The 19,822-nt window shown below is 43.4% G+C and overlaps 1 protein-coding gene across 1 annotated transcript in view; it reads left to right on the top strand.

Moving 5' to 3' along the window:
* LOC114900043 (putative olfactory receptor 10J6) overlaps window positions 1-12,578 on the top strand; it is a 132,199-nt gene extending 119,621 nt beyond the window's left edge. Inside the window, 1 exon segment of the mRNA XM_029231314.1 lies at window positions 11,648-12,578. Within this exon segment, the coding sequence (XP_029087147.1) occupies window positions 11,648-12,578 (931 nt within the window).
* Window positions 12,579-19,822: the final 7,244 nt, after the last annotated feature.

The raw sequence follows: 19,822 nt of genomic DNA, 5'->3' as shown, positions 1-19,822 counted from the left end.
GGAAAGAAGGGCCTCTCTTTTTGCAATTATTTATTTTTCCATCAGCAAATGGTTAAGAAGAGTCTTTTTGAAATTCCTATTAAGGATCATATAACTGAGATCATGGAAGTGGGGACAGTCTCAGGTGGTCCCTGGGATTCTTTAACTGAAGTCACTGGGTCACCATCACTGGGTCTGCTCCACGCACAGGCAAAAGTCAAGTACCAAATGGCCAGATGAGGTGGGAGCCAGGAGGATTTTCAATTAAAATGCCCCCACATAAGAAGAAGTCATCAAAGTGCTCCTGGAGTATTGCCGTCTCGGCAGTCACGTGTACCCTGATCAGAAAGACTGGCTTCTGCTTGATCCAGGTTAAGTGCTTGATCCAGTTCACAACACAGCTTTCTATTTGGTCTACGCATGAGCTGTGAAATGTTCGTAAGGAGGAAAAACATTGGCCAGGACTAAAGGTCTCCTGATGAAATGAGTCAATCTGTTAAGAAATGCTTCTGTCCATAGCTATGTACATGGTATCCTTGGTCTCCATGTACCCCACACTGTAAACAACAGGGCCCAACAGCAGAGAGATGATGGTGTAGGTCTCAGAGATGGCCTATTTTCTACTGAATTGACCAGCTCGGTCTTGAGGTAAGTGATAGAGGCACAACCATATCAGGCAATGACCATGGTGAGGTGGGAGGTACATGTGGCAAAGCCCAGAGACGAAGCGATCCAAAGCATGGTGGAGGTGATGAGGGCGTCAGTGCAGGAAATGTAAACCAAGCCCATGAAGCCTGAACATATGTGTGGGGAATAAAAAACTGTTTACTCGGGGCTTCCCTGGTGGTGCAGTGGTTGAGAGTCTGCCTGCCCATGCAGGGGACACGGGTTCGTGTCCCGGTCCGGGAGGATCCCACATGCCCCGGAGTGGCTGGGCCCGAGAGCCATGGCCACTGAGCCTGCGCGTCTGGAGCCTGTGCTCTGCAACGGGAGAGGCCACAACAGTGAGAGGCCCGTGTACCGCAAAAACAAACAAACAAACAAACAAACAAACAAAAACTGTTTACTTCATGGATAGGAGTAGCAATAAAGGAGTGTTTCATGGCAGGAAGGAGATCACAAAAGAAATAGGCCACCACAGCATCACAGAAATATAAGTGGAACAGGGATGACATCTAGACAGCTGCTATACCTGGGCCAGTACTAAAGAAAACACACACCAACTGGGCACACACCCCCTTGTTCACAAACTCTACACCTCAAAGATTTTCACATGACCGCATAACAGCTGGTGATGGTCAAGGCGACAAAGAACAGGAGGATTGTTCTGAGACATGAGACTTGAGGGTACTAGGGAATGAGGACCAATGTATATGGTCTCTGAACTAGCCTGTGTGCTCAGGAAGAAGGATGTGGCCAACGTGGTGAGAACCAGGACAGTGGCATTTCCTGACAAGGTGAAGATTCGCACAACAGCACTCACGACGACGGAGGTGCCCGTCAAGGTGAACTCTGTCAGCTTCTGTGAGCTTCTTTCTCTGTATTCTGTAGTTTTCAGGATGTGAATTAAATGGGTGAGCATGGGAAAATTCTCTTGTACTGACATGGACTCTAGGTGCTGGGCAGAAACATGACATAGGGCAAGATAAGATGACAAGAGTGAAACAAGACAGTTCTAGCTAAGACCTCTTGCAGCCGCCCAAGTGAGAAATCTGCCCACGTTTCTTCAGTGCATGTATTCTCTGTCACTACAGACTGAGAAATGCATTCCTATACATAGAGAGGGAACTTTTCTCTTCAACATACTTAAGACACAGTCACACCGAGTTCCTGCCATTATATTTTTTCTTCTTTTCACAGCTCCTCCCCCAGATGCTGTTCTCACAAAGGGATGATGAACAGCAAGGAGGTGCTTATGGCCAGTGGGTTCCAATGAATAAAAAAATTTTAATGGATTAAAAAAATACATTTCAGCAATCAAGGTGAATTTTATAAATACGAGGTTGAAGATGAGTGATGCCAAATAAATGAGTGATAATTGAGGGATGTAGAGAAGCATAAAGACTGAGAAATGGATATTTTGACATTCTAGAGGCACATGACAGTTGAATTCTGAAATCAGAAGTGAGATTTCATTGAGGGAGGCTGATCTAGACAGAGGCCTGAACCCAAAAGGAGACAATGACAAATTCATCAGGGAATTTCTTTTATAAATGAACCCTGAAATTAAGACCAAAGAACTGAGATCAAGGGAAGACTCCCATGTACCAACAGGACCTAGAAAGGGAGAGGCCCATCTGTGACTGTGCCAGAATTGGGAAGGGCAGGTAGGAGTCAGCCAGCAGCCTGGAGCTGGCATTTAGAGTCTGAAATCGCCTCTTTGGTGGAAAGGTCAGTCATAATCTCAGGTGAACACTGATTTTTCTCTGTCACTGGGTGAAATGTTATGCAGTGGGAAGCAGAGACACAACAGCCTCTCTGTCAAAAACAGACAATCTATAATCTGCATGGGAAACACACAATGGATCCTGAGTCCCCGATAGAAATCTTGCTTCTTTCCTTTTGATCCTTGTCAGAATTACTGCACAGGTTCCTAAGGAAGGGAAGACCTCCCTTTTTCTCCCTCCATCATCCTCTGCAACGTGGCTCCTGTCACACACCCTTTAAGGAAATTGCTCTTTCAAAGGTCACCGATGAAATTTTTATTGCTAAATCCAGCATCCTTTCTACTTAGATCTCTCTGATGCATTTAATACCACTGGACACCGCCTGCTGGAAACTTACATTAACTTGGTTTCCATGACACTATACACACCATCCTTCCGTCTACCAAACATTACTTTTTGTCTTTCTCCCTGACTCTTCCTTGCTTCCAACCCTAGGAACCCAAATGTTCCCTCACATCAGTACCTGGTTCCTCGACCTTTGCTCTTTTCTCCCTTCCACTGAAAGAGATAATCATTTTCTGTTTCATCATCACTTATACGTTGATTCCTCTGAAACCTCTACTTCTAATCTCAAGTGGCACTCACATATTTCAAGTTCTCCACTGGCCTGTTCTACGTGTAGGTCATACTATCATTTCAAATTTAGCATTTTAGGAACCAAACTTATCATTTACCCTCCACCTCCTCCAAATGAACTCCCTCTCAATTGTTTTATCTGCACTAATAGCACCATATTTTTCCAAATCATACGCAATCAGGAGTTTAAGATATGGGACCAAATTAGAGTTTACTCTATGTATCTTTTTTTTAATCTCAGATTTGCCCTTTTCCTTTTACCATAAGACTCTGCCATCAGTCTAAGATTATTTACCTTTGATTTTATTCAACCACCCGTCAGGGTGATAATCAGTTACTCTTGCTGTCTCCATTGCCTCTTTCCATCTACCACAAGTAAATGCTCTTAAATTTCCTTACGGCCAACAGAACATATGGCAAATAATTCTTTATTAGCACCAAAATCCTCTTCTCTTCTCTGACCCCATGTTCTTTTCTCCTTCAATCTCTTCCTATCCAGGCTCTCCCAGTGGTTACTGTGACTTTGTCTTCCATAAATACCCCAGGCTTTAGAAGGAATCTTTCAAGTATTCTTTAATCCCTCAGGTAATCTTCAGTTAGGTCTCACATCTCTGCCTTCTTCCAGATCTGAGTGTATGCCACGCCCTCTTTGCAGCACTGCCAGTGCCCTCTCCTCCCATCCTCTCTGAAGGCACACTTTACTGCATGCCAGCTGATGTCACCAGGACAACGCTACTTGAGGCACATGGGTGACCCTGCTTCTATTCAACACTTGCCATCTTTCCTCCCCTATCCTCAGTCTTTCCAGAGCCACCCAGACAGGAACCAACACCTCTCACCTGAATTTTCACTGGCAGGAAGGTACCCAGGAACCTCTCAGCAACCACAGGGATTGGCTCACCTTGAGAACTCAACTCAGTTCTACAGACCCAGGATTCATTTTCCTATATTCTGACATCAGAACCTTCCTTCCTGCAACAGAAAGAATCCACAGTTTCCACTTTGGCTGCTGCTGAAGCTCAGGCTAGTTTCCTCCAAGGCGTAAGAAACATATTTGAGAGAAGGAGACTAAAGAACAGAATCAGGCCCCACCTCCCCTCCCTTCTTCCCATTCTACTCTGAAACCTACTTTCCAACCCAGCTGGTCTCTTCACAGTGGCTGAACATATATTTTCACGTCCAGCTATAAACTTTGGCACTCGATCCTATCAGTCATATACACTTATCATCCCCCAGGCCAGCTCCATAGCCTCATCTCTCATTAGAGAAGATGCTCTTCTACACTGATCTCCAAACCATCTTTCGTGGACAGAATGATACTTTAGTAATTTTTGATGAAAACTAGAAGCAGTTGCTGGACTCTATATTCTCTAAATTTTATGGCATTCATTAATTAACATATGGGAAAGGGAAGAGCCTAGTACCTGGGTTCCCAGTAAAGGTTATCTCCCAGTTCTTACTTACAGCAGATTCGCTTATATTACTCAATTGGATTCTACTCTCTATTACTGTTCTATGTAAAAAGTCTCCACCCTGCTTGAATCATGTGATTCCACTAACATATACTGGGCTCCTTTCATGTGCAGAAATAATAGTTAAGTAAAACAGGTGATATAAAAAGGAATAAGACCTAATGCTCAGCCTTAATCAAGAGAGGATAAGAGATAAATACACTAATAGCTATAATATGAGAAAGACATGGTGATATCCATAAAAAGATTCAAAATGACAATAACCATCCAGACATTTTTCCATGCACTTTATGCATATTATAGTATCCCATTGATGCTCACGATAACACCGTGAGGTGGATAGTTTTATCTTTGTTTTGAAGAAAAGGAAAGCAAGGTTCAGAGAGGTTGAGCGGCTTTCACAAGACTCAACCACTAGTATTATGGGTGCCCCCCATAATCTGGTCTCCGCTTACCTCTTTAAGATACGACTCTTAGCATAGCAATTGGCTTCCCAATTATAACACTACAAAATAATTGTGAGATGTTATTATTAGTTATTTTCATTACTATGAAAACCATGGAGCAGAGTGTCTGGCATATCCTCAACAGATATTAAGTCCCTTCTCAGAGAAGCAAGGACCCCAAAGAAAATTTGCCTGCGTATGAGAAATAAGGTAGGCTTTGTCCACAGATAACAGAATATGAAGCCAAAAGACAGCATCCAGTGGGGCTTCAGAATAACCGAGTAATTACTTTATTTACCTATTTATTTATTTATTTATAGCTGCATTGGGTCTTCGTTGCTGCGCACAGGCTTTCTCTAAGTGCAGCGAGCAGGGGCTACGCTTCATTGTGGTGCATGGGGCTGTCATTGTGGTGGCTTCTCTTGTTGCGGAGCACAGGCTCTAGGCACGTGGGCTTCAGTAATTGTGGCACACGGTTTCTGTAGTTGTGGCTCACAGGCTCTAGAGCACAGGCTCAGTAGTTGTGGTGCACGGGCTTAGTTGTTCCACAGCATGTGGTATCTTCCCGGACCAAGGCTCGAACCCGTGTCACCTGCCTTGGCAGGCAGATTCTTAACCACTGTGCCACTAGGGAAGTCTCCAAGTGATTACTTCTAACTCATGTGTCCATTCACCCAGGATGGACAAAGAGGCAGCCACCAGACCCAGTAAAGTAGGTTGGAGCATTTAGCAGCACGGCCCCAGGGCTAGGCTTACCAGAAAAGTCTATAAAGGACTTTGCCCTAATGAGAGGGCTTGAAGCTTTCTCTGTTTTATATGGGAACTGTGGGGAGGTCTGAGGTTAAAGCAACAAGGTCTCCTTGAGTCTGGGATATGCCTTAGCTCAGACTTGAGCTGGGTGAGGATAAAAAAAGAGATTTTCTCTTGTCCTCACTAGAAAGCAGCAATGTATAGTCACCTTTGGAGAGTAACATGGAGATTTTCTAGGCCTTCATGGTACTTCCTCTACTTACAAAGAACAGGTATCCAAGAACATTCGAAGAACATAAGGAAAACTGAAACATGACCTGAGTCACCTTTAATCCTTACCTTGATGTGACTAAGTAGCTGATTAACTTATAATCTAAACTCCATTTGTGCTCCAGACTTGTCCACTTAGGTTTTGTCTGGCCGTGGCCATTCTTCTGTGAGTTCAGTATGGGAGATGCAAAGCGGCTCCACCATATGTTGGGGCAGTGGTCAAGGTACACACATCATGTCACATACAACCACAGGATACAAAGCAAAACTAATCTAATGCTATTGATAAGTTACACTGAGGCCATAGTCTACAAGGGGCTGATCCAACTGTGTCTGGAGCAAGGAGGCAAAGACAAATGTAAAGCATCTCATCCAGAGCTCCAGCTGCTACAGTAACTTCTCATTGTAACCTCATGGGGTTCTTGTGAGGATTAGATGTGATGAGACATTCACAGCACCTACTCAGTACACGTTCTGGCACCAAGTAAGTGCTAAGTGTCAACTAAGACACAAAGGAAAATGAGAATTACCACCTAAAACTTCAAATCACCTGCTGTAGACTCCTTGGTCTATTCCTACAAACAAAAAGAAACACCCATGCTCTATCTTCAGTCTCTGCTCCCAACCCTAACCCTGCCCTAACCAAACCCGTGTACGTCTCCTGCTAGTCGCAGAAATGGGACAAGTTCTTCCCACAGACACTGAGGGGCACCACATCTGACTTTTATGCAAGTACATTTTCACCGACAGTAACTAAACAAGGGCAACACACTAACATGGGCTCAAAAGAACAAAAGATAGTGCCATGTGACATTCAACACATCTTTGTCTGAGTTGAGCTATTTTTCTCCAGGAGAAAAAGAAAGAACCAGGCCATGTGAGACCAAAGCTTGCCCAATATTCCCTGCGTGATTCATTTGTAATGAGATCTCCCAGCTCATTTCTGGATTCTGACTCCACGCAGACCCACGGGATGCACAGTAAGTCTCTTGGCAAATGAACCCTGGAGACAAGAGCTAGACAACAGGGATTCTCCTCTGAGAGTCCCTTTCAAATCAGATTTAAAGGGGCAGCTCCTCGAAGGTCAGAGGTGCTCAGGGTGAATGTGTCACCCTGTGCTTCAAACAGAGTGCAGTGAACTGTAAGTGACCTAATAATGTAATAAGGCTGACCTAGAATCTAATAAGGCTGAGTTTTGTAAGGTACCAAGATTCTATTACTTCTTCTAGCAAAAAAATGACGATCATCAGTTTTCTTGGCATTGCAGTGACGTCTTGTAAGTAAGTCATAATTGCCTGCTATGCTCTAAAACCAGAAAAGAGCACAGGCAGATTCTACAGACTCAAGAAGGTGGGGGAATTCCTTTGAGTACGAGAAGGCTTCTGTCCCAAAGAAAAGTCATCATTCTCTTGTTTATTCAAATAGTTCCCATAATCACCATTTTCTTAAGAAGTCAACTCCTCCATTCCTGGATCCTTACACCTATTTTGTTTAATGAAATGAAAAGAAAGGAAAGGACAGAATGGCAAGTTTGGCAAAAAGACAATGTCATTATTTTTTTAGCTGCACAACTCTTTTTAACACAAAATTATAATTATAGAGACTTCGACTACCTTGCATATTTTACTTTTTAAAACAGATTCTGTTTCTAGGCACAGATTTTGCTTATAAAGATGTAGATAATTTTAAGTACCCATGAGTTTTGTCATAATTTCTTCCCCTTGCAAATGGTATTTCCTTTATACCCTCAAATTATTTTTCCCCCTCTATCTTATTTTTCTTTTTCCTCTAGTCAGAGTATCGGCTTCATGACTAAAATTTTGATGCATGAGCACATTTCAGTATTCTTACTCCCCCCACAGGGCTTTTGTCCTTCTGGAGTATTTAAATCATTTTGAAAGCTCCTTTCTATTTTATACTATGCTTTTGAGATTGTCTACTTGTGTGTCCCTCACACAGAAACACCCCGAGGGTTCAGGCACAGAGAGGAACCAGATTTGGGTGGTAGAAGGGCTGCTGCTCCAGTGCCCAGCTGCAGTCACTTCTGGCTGGGGTGACTCAAAAGAGCAACCAGGGGGAAAAGAGGAGGCAGTCATCTGGTGCTAAAATCATCCTTAAGTTCATTGACACCTGTTCCAACTGCTGAGAACTCATCCCAGCCAATCTCCACCAGTGGAACTGACCTACCCGTTCCACACACTTCTTCGGCCCCGTGGTGCTCTCTACAACCTATCCTCCCCTCCCCTCCGAAGGTGAACACTGGGGTCTGTTCACCCAATGTCTTCCATGCAAGAATGGAAGACACCCCAGGAGGACTCACAGTGTGATCTACTCCCACATCCCATACTTCCCCATCTCCTTCACTGGGGCCTGCCTCACCTCCAGGGGCAGTAATAGCCCTGTGTTGGTCATTTCAGCCACACAGTCCTTGACAGTAACAATTTTGGATTGCACTTCAGAAAGAGACAGGTTAGGGCTTCCCTGGTGACGCAGTGGTTGGGAGTCCGCCTGCCGATGCAGGGGACATGGGTTCGCGCCCCGGTCCGGGAAGATCCCACATGCCACGGAGCGGCTGGGCCCGTGAGCCATGGCTGCTGAGCCTGCGCGTCCGGAGCCTGTGCTCCGCAACGGGAGAGGCCACAACAGTGAGATGCCAGCGTACCGCAAAAAAAAAAAAAAAAAAAAGAGACAGGTTAAAAAGTGAGATAGGAGGCAATTGCTCTTAATCTGTATTCTTAGTTTTTAATGCTAAAACATCCCTGGAGATGTGACAAGATGGAGTGAACCGCACCCTAGAACTCCTGATGTGGACAGCAATGGTCGGGAGGAATACTTGGAAAAATATTCCAAGAGTGATGAGCGTGTGACACCTACTCTAGGAAGTACAGCTAACCTCCAAAGTGCACTTTATGGAGGGTGAATCCCACTCACTACAGGACTCTGTTTATTTTGGCTAAAGGGCATGTGGAAGCTTGGGCCGTGCCTGAGTTCCCCTGGAAGGAGAAATGATAGCTCCTCCTAGTGGCAGAACATCACCCTTCCCTCACCTACTACGCAACTTGCCTCTAAATAACTACTAACACAGAAAGAACGCTGCTTTGAACATTTGCATTGAACATTTGCATTATGTGCTCCCACGTGTCTTGAGCTGGCCTTCTTTTTGCATTTTTTCCCTCAAGTTCTAAGAATACCCTGCCTTAAGATAGTCTTTCATTGTCTGTTCAATCCAATTCAAATGTTCACCACAGGCAATAAACTTATTTCTCACCCCTCTTTTTCTCCTGGGCTTATGTACCTGGGCCACATTCCCTGGTCATCAGCCATCCTGTTTATAACTTTACAATTTATTCAAAGAAAGTAACTTTATTTTTACCTGAGGTATACTTATAGCAAATCCAGCTGATTCGGGGTGAAAGCAGTACTTTTCAGGCCCTAAGGACACCAGGGATTTTCTTCCTCCTCCTGACTCAATTCAGCTTTTCTTCTTCTTCCCTACTCCAAATATGTCTATGGCTTTCCTGGCTTAATACTTTCTTAACCATTTTTTGTAACTCACTGCAATAGGCTCATCAGGAAAGGGGAAAGGCACATACAATCTGCTGCTCTCATCAATGACATGTTAAAAGTTCTTTTTTGTTTCCTCCCTGTAACCAGGCTTTCCAGCCCAAGACTCTACTGAAACTGGCCAGTACCTCACCTTCTTCCTCGATCTAATATCCGTTCTCAGTTGTCATCCTCCTTGACTTCTCTAAACTATCTATGAGCTATACATTTATGCTCAAAATTAAAATAAAGGCCATAATCCTCATAATCTCACCATATATTATAGGTGAGATTCCTATAATCTCACCCCCACCCGAAGATAACGGTCAACCCATGATAACATCAGCTGTATATTCTTTCAGACTTTTTGCATATATAAATATATGCATTCACACACACAGACACTTTTAACCATATGGCAGCCCACCGTGTTATTGTTCTTCATATAGCTTTTCTGTTGCTCTTATTTAATGCATTCCACACATCTGTCTATGGAAGTACATTAGAGTAGCATTGTTCAACACAACTTTTACCAAGGAAGGAAATGTTTGATATCCGTGCTGCCCAACAGAGTAGCCACTATTCATGTGTTGCTTTTGGGTACTTGAAATGTGGCTACTGGGACTGATGAACTGAATTTTTCCTTTAATTTTAAGTAGCCACAGCTCTACAGCTCTACCTCATCCTTCCTAAAAAGCTGCTTAGGTTGCACTGACACTCTTTCATCTCTACCTATCCAATTGGTATCTTGGCAGCCTCTTAATATAAATTACTTTAATTAGTGGCACACTCATTTCTACTTTAAATGTCTACCTTCTTATTTCCCACAATGGTACTTTCCAGAATATCCACAACATTTTCTAGATTGTGTTTCCCAGATTCCTAGGAATCTAGATTCACTAAGAATCTAGAATGTTTTCTAGATTGCTACTGTAAGTTTCCTAGATTTGCCAAAATCCTCCAGCCTGCTAGTGTTATCTTGTTCTTTGCAGAAAATGGTTCAAACCACCATTTGATATGTGGTGGCGATCCCAGAGTCCCTCACCAAATTTCCAGGAAATACTGTGTGTGCTTGCAAGGGGGAAGATAGGACAAGAGAGGCCCTGTACTTCTTCCAATCATTACTAGCAAGAAGTTTTCTTCCTCCCTCTGGATTTTACCTCTTGCATATGGTACCCTTTTTCTGCACTGCCATCACCCAACTCTCTCCACTTTTCCAAATACCACTAACTCAAGATTGTACATATGACAGCTGTAAATGAAAGTTTGGGGCTCTTGGGGGGTTTTACATCACAATATAGTTTAGCAAACAATTTAAAATCAATTATTACACCTCTTTTATTTTTAAAATTCCCTCTGCCAAAAAGAAATCATTTCTTTCTTTCATTAAAGTTTCAGCCTTCTGACATGTTGCTGGTCCTCCTCTCTTTTCCAACAATTTCCCCCTTTTCTCCTTATTTTACTCACACCTAAACCCTCAAATCCCTGTTAATACTTTTACAACAAAGCAACTTTGCCAACGGTTTGTCTCACCTAGACCATCCTGGCTGAGCCCCCAATACCTCAACTTCACTCCCACTAACGTGTCCCTAAAGACCAGCTCTCCTGAGATTAATTCTGCTCCCTGTACACTGTTCCCAGAAGTTTTTCCTAAGTGGCACCAGTGATTTTAATTCAGTAAGTCTAACTCTTTCGTCTCCATTTTGTTGTGCCAGCTTCTCGTACTTTCCCTAGAAGATAAACAAAGGCAAAGCTGGGATGGTGGAGGCTCAGGTGCCCTGCAGCTTACACGTCATTAAAAGAAACAACCTTCCATCCACGCTCTACAAAAACAACAACATATTCAGGATAAGAACTTGAAAGGATATGTGAAGTAGTCTCACATATTGGTCATTCCCTAGAGGCTTAAGAAAAGATTAAGGAGACAGTAAAAACTGAAAAAAGGGAGGAGGCTAAAGTAGCCATAGAGCTATGCCAGCACACTCCTGATTATACAGTGAGGAAATAGACTCGTGTGTGTGTGCGTGCATATGTGTGTGTGTGTGTGTGTGTGTGTGTGTGTGTGTGTGTCCCCACACTTCTCTCTCTATCCCTGTTTTAGAGGCCACGATGGGAATTTCTCCATGTTGACTCCCTGCATTGCTTTCAGGCACTGAAACTGAAGAATGCAGAGAAAAAACCTCACAGAAGTGACAGAGTTCATTTTCCTAGGATTCTCCAGATTCCATGAACACCAGATCACCCTCTTTGCAGTTTTTCTCATCCTGTATACATTAACCCTGGCTGGCAATGCCATCATCGTGACCATTATCCACATTGATTGTCACCTCCACATGCCCATATACTTCTTCCTGAGCATCCTGGCCAGTTCAGAGACTGTGTACACATTGGTCACCATTCCACGGATGCTCTCCGGCCTCATAGCCCAGAACCAGCCAATCTCCTTGGCAGGCTGTACCACTCACGTGTTCTTCTTTGTTACCTTAGCCATCAACAGCTGCTCTCCACTCACAGTGATGGGATATGACCACTATGTGGCCATCTGCAACCCCCTAAGATATACACCCATCATGAGCAAGAGGGTGGGTGTCCAGCTGACGTGTGGAGCCTTCAGCACTGGCCTGGCCATGGCAGCTGTCCAGGTGACATCCATATTTACCTTACCATTTTGTCACAGAGTGGTTGGTCATTTCTCCTGTGACATCCTCCCTGTCATAAAACTCTCCCGGATTGATACCACTGTCAATGAGATCATCAATTTTGTTGTCAGTTTATCAGTGATCCTGGTTCCCATGGGCCTGGTCTTCATCTCCTACGTTCTTATCATCTCCACCATCCTCAATACTGCCTCAGCCGAGGGCCAGAAGAAGGCCTTTGCCATATGTGCCTCCCACCTCACCACGGTCATGGTCCGCTACAGTTGTGCCTCCACTGACTACCTCAAGCCGAAGCCAGAAAATTCTGTAGAACAAGACCTCCTTCTCTCAGTGACCTACACCATCATCACTCCCCTTCTGAACTGTGTTGTTTACAGTCTGAGGAACAAGAAGGTCAAGGATTCCCTACGCAGAGCTGTGGGCAGAAACATTTCTTAATCCACTGACCCTTTTTATAAAGAGCAGTGTGTGTTCTCATTGCATCCAACCTCACAAGTCTGTCCTGTGCAGTCTATCCTGTAATGAGATGTGCACAACTTGCTTCAGCACCCTTATTACAAAAATCATCATCTTTGTCTCCACATATTTCAAACTTTTGTCCAGGCATTTTCAACTGGGTATTTAAGAGGTGAGGAAGGTGGGCATGATTTTTTTAAGAAGCATACCAGATTTCCAGGGTAGGGCAGGGGACTTCTTAAAAGCATATTAAATGTGGTCATTTTATGTTTGAAAAAATTTGTTTAAATCTTTATTACTTTCAAAATACAACCTGCAGAAAATAAAACTGGATAAAATCTTCCCAGCAGGATAATAGTAAACAGTAAGGAAGAAAATTATACTAGAACCTTTGGGAAAGGTGAGATGCATGTTATTTTTTTTAATTAAGAAAGTTGGAAATCACTGGTTTAGCCCTTGAAATTTCAGCCTTTATTATTTGATTTACCCTAGAGGCTTTGCTTCCATCCAATACGGTCTTCAGAATGCTGACCAAGGCTGTAAATAGTGAACAGCTCTTGTCTCTCTGTGCTAATCCAGTTCTCTCTGGCTGCTGGTTCTCTCCATGGAGTCAGCTTCTCTCTAGTCATTATGAAGAATAACAAGTTGTTCAAAAAAGAGCTCTACCCTATTTGGAGTGAGAATCATAAAGGTATTCTTCATTGGCACACACCACGGCACTTCCTGGATAACACCAAAAAGAAAAAATAGAACAAAACCAACAGCACCAGCAGTCAGAAGTAGTTCAGAGATTTGTTTAATCACTCAATTCACCAAAAAAAGGCTAAAAAGAAAATAATCTCTACTTCTACTAGTGTCTCTTTAAGGAAACCATGTTTTTCCCCAGGGCTTCCCGGGAGTTTTTCTGGTTTCATGCCACTGGTACATACCTGCTATACTGTTGCCTTGGGTGGTGCTAGGGGGAGTCAAAGACTCTTTTGTCCGTGCATCTTTCTACTAAAGTATTTTGTGTTAAAAATGTTTCTCTGCTCATCCCTTAATGTTCTTTGCCTTCTTACTGAAGGGAGTGATTTCCTTTCCCTCTACTGAGAAGGGGTAGGTAACATCCAAGGAGCTCATCTAGAGTATGATCTAGCTTTACAGGCTTTTGAGATCCTAGGTGGGAAGACCATACTTCTTTCAAGGTCTGGTCATCTCTTTCTAGTTTCTGTCCAGTGTCTTTGAAATTTCTGCAGCATAAGAAGCAAGGCTTCCTACAGAAGCTTTTGAGAGGTCAAGAGCTCGGTCTGAGAGTCCTGGACTTGTCATAGGTCTTCCCTGACAGTGCTCTCAGGATCAGTCCACCCTGCAGCCATCCCCCCCACACTCATAGACGACATCCCCTGAGGAATAGATGCATGCCTTCCTCCAGAATGAGAATGAGTCTCCTTGACACTATAAACGGACCCCCTCTCACTACCACCAAGACTACCTATAGGGCTGACTCTTAATTGTTACCCATCCTCCTCAATTCCCTCTGGACTAGCAACTGCTCTTAGATCTGTCCTTTTGTATGAAGAAGGAAGGCTGTGGGACAGGGAGGGTCAGTCTGAGCAGGAAAGTGGGGTAACAATGAGAAGCTGGGTGGTAGTCAAACCTGTTCTAACCATGTGCAGCTGCAGAGGCTGCCTCCCCCTGCTCATTACTCCCTTTTGACTTCTCCACGAAGCCATTCTTTCAGCAGTCCAGGGATCAAAGACCAAAGGTTTCTCCAGTGTTCTTCCTCCATCTAAATGCCCACAACAACAGATACATCACATGCCCCATGTGTAATCAGAAGTTAAACATCAGAGTTGGGCCCAAGCAGAGCTGCCAGAAAAGATGAGTCTGAAACCTTGAAGGAAAAACATCTCCTTCTCCAGATCTGTTGCCTACAATGACTCAACTACATGTGCAATTTATAAAAATATATGTGCAGCTTTTTTTAGACAATAAGCTGCTGCATTATATGGTAGGAAGGGTAGATGACCTGGAATCACAAGTCCTGAGTTCAGGTCCTGGCTCTATCCCCATCAGCCAATTTTATGAAGATAATGTTTTTCATTCTGCCTCACTAGCCATCAAAAACAGTTTTAATGCCCTTACCTATTTATCCTGTGCTGTTATCCTGTTTATAAATGCTGCCTTACATTTTCTAGAGCAGTATCATTTACCTCATTCCCACCTAGGCAATTTGTTGATCTTTCTTATTTGCCCCAAAAGGTCAATAAGTCAGACAAAGACAAATACTGTATGAGCTCACTCATATGTGGAATCTTTAAAAAAAAAAAAAAAAAAAAAAAAACCTCATAGAAAAAGAGAACAGGTTGGTGGTTGCCAGAGGCAGGGTTTGGGGAAATTGAATGAAGGCAGTCAAAAGGTACAAACTTCCAGTTATGAGATAAATTAAGTTCTGACGATGTAGCAAACAACATGATGACTCTAGGTAACGATACTGTATTACATATTTGAAAGTTGCTGAGAGAGTAGATCTTAAAAGTTCTCATCACGAGGGAAAAAAATTTTGTAGCTACATGTGGTAATAGATGTTAACTTGTGGTATTCATTTTACAACATCTACATGTATCAAATCATCATGTTGCATACCTTAAACTTATACAATATTATATGTCAATTATAGCTCAACAAAAACTGAGGGAAAAAAGAATCAAGATATCTCCAAATTACACTTTTGGGAAAATGACAGACAAATCCATTATGAGGCCAAAAATTCTTCCAAAATGTTAGATTTTAAATCATTTTACGGCAAAAGCTCAGGCCCCCTTTTAACGGGGCACTCACCGCATCATTTTCCAGTCCCTATTTCTCCTGCCACGAAGGTAGTAAGAGGGGAGAAAGAAAACACGGAAACACCACCCATCCGCCATAAAAAGCTTGGTTGTGGGATTAGCTCTGGAAAATGGGAGAGGAAAGAAATAGGCAGGAGATGACACTGAGGTATAGATTAGCGGCATATGTCATGTGGCTCTAGCTCTTCAGAAACTCATCTCTGAAGGGAACAGGAATTCGAAACCAGTAAAGTGAGTGGTATACAGCAGAAGGCAACTGCCATTTACTGAGGGTTTACTACATGGCAGGCACTATGCTAAGTTGTAGTCATATACATTATTTCACTTACTAATACTTCAGCTTTATAGTACTTTGCATTTCACGACAGTCTTCAAATATAATATCCTACTTTCTCCTTTCAATAACCTTATGAGGTATGCATTTTTATGCCCACATTTTAGGTTAATGGTGGAAATGTCAACTGACTTTTGCTTCAAGTCACACAGTTGGTAACTGACAGAACTAGAACTGATACCACGATCCACTAGTTGACTTCAAACTATGTCTTCTTCACTGTATTACCACCATTTCTCATCTGTAATCTTTCGGAAAGACACTGTATTCTTTGAGTTACTCTGGTTTCGTTCTGGACATCACTGCCACCAAAAAGTCTTCTCTAAATAACTTACGAGGTGTTCCTTCCATGAGCTACCACACCCCTCTAAGCCGGTGGCTGCCTTAGCAGTGCATTCAAGTTGCCCATTTCCTAGTCTGCCTCCCTCACCTCACAGCAAACCCCTTGACAGAAGAACTGCTCCTGTATCCCCAGTGCCTAGCACAGTTCTTGGCTTAAGACAGATCAATAAATATTTATCAAACCTGAAAGCTAACTGCATAATGGGCCCCTTTGAACCTGCTTCTTGATGGCTAAGTATTGACGAGTGTCCACTGCCCTCCTGTGTTGTGAAGCATCCAGGCTCTCTGGATGGCAGTTTTTGCCTCTGTTTGGAAGAGCTCACAGATTCTTCTGCTTTGGAAATTTTGGGTACCTTCTGTTATTCCTTTTTCTCCTTTCTTGTTTTCCGGATATGAGCTGTCACATTTCCGAGCTGTCCGTGTGCTGGACTGCAGCAGCCACCCTTTCTTACACACAGTCTCCAAATCATGGCTGAGGAATAAATGCAGAGGAGCCACACAGAGAGGCAAAATAAGACTCCCTGAGAGAGAGCATTGCATGAAGGCAAAGAAACAAGGATCTGGAATCAGACTGCACGGGTTCTAATCTTACCTCTGCCCCTCACTAGATAGTCTCGCCTCTCTAGGCATCTATTCCCAGGTCTTTCTTAATGGGGTAGTGACAGTCCCTAAAATTATTCCCACTTTTAGAGCTGGAGTTTAGCAAAGTTGAGTAAAATTTGATCAATTCAGGAAAGGTATATTGCATGCTAGACACTGGGGCTAGAGTAATAGTAAGCTATCACAATCCCTGCCTTCCTAGTGCTAAGAGGGGTGTCCAAAGATTAAGCAAGTAGTGATAAATCTTATGATGTGAGAAATACTGGATGCTATTGGAGTACATATTGGTGGGTTCTAACCAAATCTCAGGGGTCAGGGAAGAGCAAACTGAGGAAGTAGAGTCTAAGCTTAAGATCTGAAGGCTCAGTAGGAGTCAGCTCGATTAAAGGTTGGGAAAGGTCTGCAAAAGCAAGATCAAAAGTGTATTCTAGGCAGAGGAAGCAGCACTTGCAAAGCTATATAAGAGAAGATTTGAAAAAATTATAAGAGTTTAATAGAGCTGGGGTATAAAATTCACGGGATGTAGACAGAAAAGCAAATTGAAAAGTTGGTAGCAATCACATGAATAACCCATGCTACAGAGTGCGTATCCTGAAGGCACTGAAGAGTATTTCTATGTCCTTAAGTAAAGCAATGATGTGGTCTATTCAGAAAGCGCACTCTGCCAGCAGAGGGGAAATAAATTACAGAGGGGAACACTGGCGAAAAGACTGACTAAGGGGTTATTATGGGACCACAAAAGTCAAGTGATGGCAGACTGGGCTGGCGAGGAGGCTGATGGAGAGAAATGGACAGGCTTGAGAGTCTTGTGGGAGGTAAGACTGACATTTCTTGGTTATGGGTTAAATATGCAGGGGGAGTAATGGAGTCAAAGAGGACCTTGAGATTTCTGGCAAGTGGGTGGACTGTGGTATCCTTAACCAGTACAGGAAACCCTGGAAGAGAAGCAGGTTGGGAGGTGAAGAGGGAGACAGTGAGTTTGATTTGGGGCTTTTAAGGTTGAAGGGTCTGTGAGTATTCAAGTGGAGACATCCAAGAAGCTAGATCCATAGATCTGGAACTCAGGAGACTGTTCTGAGATAGAGATATAGGTGTAGGAATCATAAACATATAGATGGTCATTTTTAAATGGGAATGAATGGTTTCACTCAGGGAGAATGTGTAGAAGGAGAGAAGTCCACCTCAAGCAGAATGCTGAGGAGCGGCAGAAAAGATGCGATCCTGGTGCAGGGATGTAGGGGTGGTGCTGACAATAAACTATCAGGAAAGCAAGAAAGCGAGGAGAGGAATTCTCTGTTCCATGTGCCAAAGTCCTCAGTGATTGGTAAGTTCTATTGTCCCTTGTGGATGGGAGAGGAAGCCTTTCTGGTTCCTTCTACTCCCCAGTACCACTGCATGTAACCCTGCATGGCATGTGGTGCCCTCCTCCCCACGGGGCTGTGTGTATAAGTGACAAAAAACTGCTGCCAGTCTCATCTGTCCAGTGTCGGGTGGTCTGTGTCTGGGCATCTTATACCATGTAGAGCGGAGGGAATCCTTCACCAACAGGGTGAACGGCTAGTGATCAGAACACAGGGTAGATGTCATGACAAGAACATATGAGTTTCTTATGATCAAATGAACTCCACTGAGTGGGCTGGGCTTGAGTTAACTTGCAGGTTCCTCAGGTGAGGGCAGTCTGACAAGGGGGTCCAGCAGCAAAAGAATACCCATGTCTCCTGGAAGTAGGATCTCAGAGGGAGGGGACTCTGAAGTCTCATGTCAGGGAACTGTCTAGAAGTTTCTGTAGGGCCTTCCAAAGAACTCATGCATGTGCCGGAGCTGCACCAAAAATCTGTCAATGACAGTGAGAGAACCATGGTAACCACTAATAGTGTGGCTACAAACAAGGCTGTCAATTGAGTTAAGAGCAACTTGTCTCTGTCCCTCTGCTTACTCACCACCACACCTTGAAGAGCTAAGTCTCAAAGCAGTGGGGAAGTTTCAGAACCAGACTAGCATTTCCCCCAACCATAATTTCCAAGGTTGCTAAAGTAGAAAAGGAAGATAGTGAAATAGTAGACTCTGCCTTTCTAACCCCCTACCCACAATGCAAACAGCTGGAGTAGGAAGAAAATCACACAAACCATTGTCCCCACTGAATTTGTATCCCCAAAGCCACAAGTCGGCCCACTACAGGGCCAGCAGAGCAGGGGATCTCAACTTTTACTAATTGAAAGAGAAGTAAACATTGTGGACTCTGCCCCAAATAGCATTAAAAGGCAGGAAACAAATTCTACAGAGCCTGATTGGAAACAGAAGTTGAGGCGGAAAAAATCAAAATGTTTATACCTATCCAACTGTGTTAAAAGTGATCAATAAACTGATTATACATATAGAATTTTGTAAAATTGTTTAGCTCTCAGTGGAATCCATCTAGTAACATGTGAGATTTTGTTCACCCTTCAGAAGTAAGAGCTTTGTACACATTTTCAAAACTATTATTCAGATGTGCACAGGACTGTACCTGCCATTTTGCAGAAGCTCAATAAACATTTGTTGAATGGGAACAAATGTGTGGATGAGGTTGGGCCCTGAGTGCAAAAAATGGGGCAAACTATGAATGAGGCTAAGGTCTTAACTGGCCTAAAACAGAGCTTTGCCTGTATATGCAAGTCTCCTTTCTCTCAGGCAAAAAAACAAACAAACAAACAAAAAACAAAAAAAACAAAAGAAAAACTTTCCCAGCCAAGTCTGTAGGAATGACGGGGGGCAGGGAAGAGATATTAAATTTATCTGATTATTTAGTTGTGTTCCTTCTCAGGCACCTGTATGATCAGAAGAACAATAAATCACAGACCTGGGTTTCATATCTGATAGACCCTTCCCATCCCTTTAATTGTACCTCTCTCCCATCCCCAATCTACTATTATTCCCCTTATTTAAGGCACCACGAGCCCTCTGATAAACCTTTGAGAGCTAAGTGCTAAGAGCCAACAGGTAAAGAACAAAGCCTCCACTGGGCCTGATGTAAGCGATGCACCTGCCACACCAGGAACAAAGGCAGCTTCCCCCAGTCCACACCAGAGACTCACATCTTCCCGGACCCGGTTCACAGGCTGCCTCCACAGGGCTCTTGAGAG

Source organism: Monodon monoceros, unplaced genomic scaffold, assembly GCF_005190385.1.
Source record: "Monodon monoceros isolate NGI ecotype Baffin Bay Population unplaced genomic scaffold, NGI_Narwhal_1 Super_Scaffold_18, whole genome shotgun sequence".
Lineage (NCBI taxonomy): Eukaryota > Metazoa > Chordata > Mammalia > Artiodactyla > Monodontidae > Monodon > Monodon monoceros.
This window is presented reverse-complemented; position numbering and strand designations above follow the sequence as displayed.